Source organism: Chelonoidis abingdonii, chromosome 4 (assembly GCF_003597395.2).
Source record: "Chelonoidis abingdonii isolate Lonesome George chromosome 4, CheloAbing_2.0, whole genome shotgun sequence".
NCBI lineage: Eukaryota > Metazoa > Chordata > Testudines > Testudinidae > Chelonoidis > Chelonoidis abingdonii.
In genome coordinates, this window is record NC_133772.1 from 78737370 (window position 1) to 78743824 (window position 6455).

Sequence of the window (6455 nt, forward strand, 5' to 3'; positions counted from 1 at the left end):
CAGCTTCTGGCCCTGTTGCCCTGCACCCTGCCTGACCCACAGCTCCCGACCCTGCGACCTTGACTTGAAATCCAGCTGTGCCTGAGGGCTCCAGGCGGCACCCATCCTCTGAGCCTGTGGGACCTTCCAGTCTGCAGCCAGCATGGCTCAGTGTAGTCAGGAGCAGGACCCTGGAGGTGCACCCCCAGGTATAGCTTGTGGGGACCTCTGCCAGGAACAGCAGAGCCTTGTGTGCAGGACAGCAGAGCAGCCTTCCCTAGAATGCTCAGCAGCCTGCAGCCTGTGCCTGGGTGGCTAGTGGTGGAAGAGAATTCAAACACCATAAGCCTTGTTTGCTGGGATCTTTGTGTGCCTCTGCATCCTCTCGCCTGCCTCCCCACCCAGGGCCTCTCCAGAGCTGAAACACCTGTGAGGACTCCAGTGTGTGCTGGTCTTTGTGGATTCCTTCTCCCTGGGGACTGAGCTGAGCCCCTCCAAGCTCAGTTTGCTTGTGACTCCACTTGGTGTTGGATGCTGCTGCTCTGAGGTATGGCCATGAGCCTTTTCACCACAGGCAGCCCCACTGTAACCCTGGTTCTGTTTGCAGGCTGCCTTGCAGGTGGGTGGACATGGAGAGCGGCTGCACCAGTGCCGGGAGGTGATGCTCACCACATCCAAGGCCATTCCTATGCAGGTGGATGGGGAGCCATGCAAGCTGGCAGCCTCCTGTATTTACATCTCCCTGCGCAACCAGGCCAATATGGTGCAGAAGACCAAGCGACGCAGCTCCATGCCCCTGCTCAATGAGTACGTTCACCTGGCGCAGGGCAACCCTGGGGGCCCCAAACCCAGCAACTTGTCCAATTTGGATCAGCTCCTCGCCTCCACAGCAGCAGGGCATGGGGTGGTACCAATCCAAGAAGGCATTATTTACCCATTTATTCTAGGTGGCCTCTCCCGGCTCTTCACACTTCACAGTTGCCTCCAAGAGGCATGAGCAGGGAGCCTTCCAAAGGATCTCTGGGCAACACTGGAAGGAGAGTTAGTGGAGGCTTGAGTGATGGCAGCGTCCGCTGCAGAAAACAAAGCCTTAACTGTTGTCACCTGCTGCTGGGACTGGATTAGCAAGGGGTTCTGCCACACTGCCTGCAGCACCACTCCTTGGGGGAGTCAAGTACTAGAATGGCGGGGCACGTCACCCCACGTCCCTAGCCTGCCACACCAGTGCTCCTCCCATTCTGCTTACAGCACCACTTGCTGGAAGAGAGAAGTACTGGTTAGCTGGGAGCTCCCTAAAACAGTGCTCTTGCCTAGCTTCCTCAGTTGCCTCTTGCTGGAGGAGGCTGGGCTACTGTAGCTATGAGCTTCTGCTTACATCTATAGGGCCTCCTTTCTAACCCTGCCCTTTTCCTCCTGCCTGCGTGTAGCCAGCAACCAGTGCCCGAGCGGCTGCGAATCCGGGTGAACCGAATCAGCATGCATGACTATGAGGCACTTCACTACGACAAGGAGAAGCTCAAGGAAGCCTGTGAGTGACCAGCCCGGGTGCCTGGGGGCTTTGGGAATGTGCTATCCCAGGGGATGATGGATGAGGCCTCCTTGAGCACTTTGGGCCATTGGGGCAGCTCTGGGCAGCCACAGCTCTGCTGTAATGAAGCCATGGTCTGCAGATGGAGTATTGCATGCTTGAGCTGTAGTCTCCGTGGGTGGCTGTGGTCAGCCCCGTTTTATACAAAGTGGCAATGCCCTGTTGTTCTCACCATGTCTCTGGTGCTGTCCTCCACTGGACAGTGGCCACGCTGTCTCAGGGGCCCAGAAACTAGGGGGAGGACTGGCAGCAGGCAGCTCGCTGAGATATCTGTGCTTTGCTTTCAGCTGTGCCCCTGGGGATCATTGTGGTTCCGGGAGATAGTGACCTGGAGGTCTGTCGGACCCACATCGAGAGGCTGCAGGAGGTGAGGCACTGCAGGAGGCGTGGGAGATGGTGGGAACTAATCGTTGAGGGGAGAGAGGCTCTGGAGAGGTCTCTCCTGACCGCCGGTTATTGTAGCCTCGCACAGATGGCGTTCTGAGCATCCAGCATTGGCCTTTGATGGAGACCGGATCGCAGGCTAGAGGGATCATTGATCTGTTGAGTCTGACAGCTCCCATGTATTGGCCTCACTATTCCCCTTTTCACCATCCTGCTCACCCTGCCCTCTAGTCCTCCCCAGGGTGTTGGGCAAGGAGAGGCCGCTAGGCAGGTGGAAAGAGAAGGCTTTTCTCCCTCACTGAAGTATGTTCCACAAGATCTTAGTCCTTCCCCCAAACCTGGGTACACTGCAATCAGTCTCACCTGTGTCAAGTGCCCCTTTCTCTCCCCTCTGCCTCTCCCCAGTGCCTGTGGATTTATGCTTTTCCCCTGCCCAGCTCTCCTCTCACACACAGACTGGGAAGTTCTGGAGGGTGTGTCCGATGACACTGCACTAGCCCAGTACCTGGGCTTCTTCCTTCCCTACCTCCTGGAAGGGATTTTGCCTCACCTGGAGGGGCCCTGCACAGCCTGAAAGTGGGCTCCTTGTGGCGTAGGAAGTGCTGCAGGATCTCTGTCTGTTTTGAATCTGTGACCACAGAGAGAGGAGCAATCTACCATGTTTAATTGCAGAGTACATTAGGCAGGCTGGCATGAAGGGACCTGCCTATCTCTCTCTTGTCTCTGGATTTCAGTGGCTGAGTTGGGTGTCCAGGAGGGGGGACATTCGCAGGCAGGTGGCTGGGCAACCGTGATGATGGGTTAGGTGAGGGCCTAGCATCTCAGCCCTTACCCAGTGCCATCCCTCTCATAAAGTCATGGGAAGCAACTATGGCCACAACATGGGGAAGTTCCTGCAGCTGGAAGGGGTGGGGGTTCTAGAGAGTGGCCTGGCCTGGCCTGTCTCCTGGCTGATGCTTTAGGTGTCTGAGCACACAGAAGCGGGGCAGCTTGGGACACGTAGCTATTGGTTTCAGCTGCTGCCTTTCTACCCTATTTCTCATTCCATTTGGAGCACGTCATCACTAAACTCTGAACCCAGCTGCATGCTGCAGGGCAGTGGGGGCTCAGTACTGGGAATGCATAGGCCGGGGTGGCTACATGCGGTGGCAGGGGCTGGCTCCTCATACAGGAGGGGGCACAGAACAGGCTCTGAGAGACAGAAGGGGGGCAGCTGAATGAATGTGGTAACCCACCCCCTTCCCTCTTTGCAGGATTTTCTTCCATGCCCTTCTTTACAGTGCCTGCTCCTTCAGGTGTGTATCACCCGCCTCCCTCCCCTCCCGGGGGTCTCTGTCATGTACATGGTGCCAGTCTTCTGGGCTTGTTTGAACACCTCCCCAGTGAGTTTGGCATATTTGTCTCCAGCTGCACCCCATACCATGTCTGTGTTCTCCACCCCCTGTGCCATGCCCCCCTGTGCCTCACTGTCGCTGTGCCACGCCTGGATGCAAACTGCTTCTGTCAAAGGACCATAAATCTGAGCCTGTCTGAACGCCCAGTGCAGGAACGAACCCAGGAAAGGTTGGGGGAACAACGAGGAGCTGGGAAACATCACTCTCTTCTCTCTGTGCAGGAAGGGGATGGAGCCAAATTAAAGACGCTTTCATCCCAGAAGCTGTCTCCCAAGTGGTGTTTCTTAGACTGTGAGTATCTTCTCCATACAGTACAGTAGCACTGGTCTGCCCTGGGAGGTGGGGTCGAGCTCTGATCCACTCTAGGGATGTAGCAAAAGTCCCAGACCAATAATGTGCCCTGCAAATGCTTGTTCCTTGGGACACGCTGACCGGCTCACCCCATGGCACCATTGCCATCGGCCTGGTGCTATCTGCATGTGGCTCCCCAGCAGTCAAGCACTTGCCCCATTACCTTTTTTCTCAGTTTGCTTAGGTGCCTGAGTGTGGCAGCTCTGAGCTGAGGGAATATGCCTCCCCTGCCCCCAGAGCAGCAGCTGTGCCCAGTGTCGCTGGTCGTGTGAATCCAGCAAAGACTGCCAGGTGTGGAGTGTTTGCTAACAGCACACTTGGCCTCAAGTCCTTCCTTCTGACTTGTGCACGGAGCAGGGTCTCCAGGATTGGGCTGAGGCGCTGTGCTTGTGTCTGACAGACAGGGGGCTCCCTTGGGTTGGGAACACATCCTCAGGGACGCACTGCAGAATCTTCTGTGCCCGTGGGGAGTGGGATCTGGGTGCAGCCACTGGCTACATTCTGTGCCTGGCTGACGCACAATGGCCTCTTCATGCAAACAGCCTCCTCCTCCCCAGTACTCGGGGTGCTTCCCCAGTCAGAAGGGCCCATTATTCTCCCTCTGTATGTGGGAGAGGACTACCAGTGGCACTCCAGCCCAATGACTTCCAAGGAGAGTTTCTTAACTACAGATAGTACTGTGGTCTTTAATAGAGCAAGTGAGTACTCCTAGCCCTGTACTAAGTGTTCAGAGCATGAGAGGTTGGGGGAGAAGTGAATTAGGAGCCCTGCTCCTGAAAAATAAGTCCAGTGCGATAATGACAAGTCAGTGTGGGCCAGAGGGGAAGCGGGTCAGGGAGAGGGAAGGTGAACACTGAGAGCTGGTCCCAGATTCTCCCAGCAGGACGCGCTGCAGTTAATAGTGTTGGAGCCTTGGTCAGGAGGGAGCTGCTGCAGTGGCAGCCTTCTCCAGCAGGAGATGCTCTACGGAGCAGCATAGCTGCTGCAGGGGGAGATGCGTTTGTACATATCCTTCAGTTACAGGCTGTAGTTAGTGCCTTGTGGAGGAGGAAAAGGAGGAGAGTGCCTGATGTGCTGAGCCTGTGACCCAACCTGCTGTGTTTGCAGGAGCCCCCGAGTGCTGATGCAAAGCAATGGGGACTTGTTTACAAACACAGCTTTGTTCCAGCTCCTTTCTCAGCCCCTTCTCCCCTTTCCGCCTCCCACGGGTTCGACACTTTGTTCCTGAAGCTCCATCCAGGCTGCACATTCACTTTTACTAGCATATTTTTGGTGTGTCTGTTTTTTATTTGAGCGATTCCCTGGGAATTCCCCACAGCCTGGGACAGTAGGGGCTTTTGTGCCCTCGTAATGGTGCTGGAGCAAGTTCCCAAACACACAGGGAGAAGCTCATGCAGGGCATCAAGCAGGGCTCTACACTGATCTTCAGAGCCAGCAGGCCTGCACCAGGCACTCACTGGGCACCAGCCCCACCACCTGAGGAGTCTGACTGCAGACAGACAAGCTGGCATTCAAGGGGGAGACCAGCATTTGACCCCACCCCAGGGGGGAGACTGGAGGGACCAGGAGAATGAAAAGGCCAGAGCCTTGTCCCAGACACTGTGAGGATGGGCTGCTCTTTCCTATCCAGTTTCTGGAGTTTCTGCTCCTCTCCCTGTTTGCCTTGTGTTCAATTCCCTCTGGCTCTGCCTCCCTCCAGGCTTCCCACCAAATCTCTGATTTCAGGAGCACACCTTGGCCCCATCACTGCCACGTCATCCAGGAAGGGTATGTGTGCCAGGAGCAGTCCCAGCATGGGTGCAGACATTACACCTGAATTTGGCCGGTGGTGGGGAGCCAAGCGAAGTTAGGTTCATTCCAGTGAGAGGGGTGTTGTCCCTTGTCTCTTGGGAGTGTGGGGGTCCCACCCAGCGGGGGTGGGGCAGACACCCCCCCGTATGCACTGCTCACATGATCCCTGCTCCCAGATATTGCTGCTCTGGATTATTTTCTCCTTTCGCTGGTTTCCCAACAGCAAATTCGGCGCTGAGGAAAATGTGCCAGGAAAGAGGTTGGAGCTGCATTCAAGGGCAACACAGGCTCATTAAAGTGGCTGAATTACAGACCTTCGTTAGCAGCTCCGTGGCTGTAAATCTCTTGCAGGGACAGGATAAACGGGGCTCTTTCACTCCTCTAATCTGCTCTGGCTTGTGTCATGGACACCCCTCCCCCCCATTCTTGTTCTGTTTCTAGAGAGAATTCCCCAGTCCCTTTAGGGCCCAGCCATAGCAACCCTAGTTGGGCAGCAGTCCTCAGCCCTGTGGGGGGCACAGAGCCCGTGGAGAAAATGCCCATAAACCACTGCAATCCACTAACGCTGATCTGTCCTGGCCCTCTTCACCACATTGAAACAAGGCTCAGGAGCCCCCGTTCCCTCCTCAGCCCCTTCGCCTCGCTGGAATTTTGATTGTGATTTTCATAGTTACCAGCTGCATCCCAGCGTTGCAAAGTGCTTCCAAAATACACACACCGAGTCCACTCTGCTCCTCTTGTCCCAGTATATCAATGTGGGGCTTTTCTGGCCCTCAAGCTGCTGCTCAGCAGGGACAGCAACAAGCATCCCAGAACAGAGGGACAGACTGTGGACTCGCTTGGGTACAATGCTTGGGTACAGGGCCGGCGCTAGGATTTCTGACGCCCTAGGCGCCGGGACATTTCGCCGCCCCCCGCGCGGGTCTCGCGGCTCCCTGACCCCGGGGGGTGGGGGGGCTCCCCGGGCT

At 56.3% G+C, this 6455-nt stretch overlaps 1 protein-coding gene across 14 annotated transcripts in view; it reads left to right on the forward strand.

Annotated features, from left to right (window-relative positions):
• Positions 1–6455, forward strand: part of DGKZ (diacylglycerol kinase zeta) — a 97896-nt gene that overhangs the window by 73302 nt on the left and 18139 nt on the right. For 10 of the 14 annotated variants that reach the window (XM_032775090.2, XM_075065273.1, XM_075065276.1 and 7 more), the window contains 5 exons: positions 587–786; positions 1407–1507; positions 1855–1934; positions 3205–3246; positions 3567–3636. In XM_032775090.2, the coding sequence (XP_032630981.1) occupies positions 587–786; positions 1407–1507; positions 1855–1934; positions 3205–3246; positions 3567–3636 (493 nt within the window). The remainder of the gene's footprint in view (positions 1–586; positions 787–1406; positions 1508–1854; positions 1935–3204; positions 3247–3566; positions 3637–6455) is intronic. The other 4 variants (XM_032775092.2, XM_032775093.2, XM_075065277.1 and 1 more) reach the window with 1 other exon arrangement.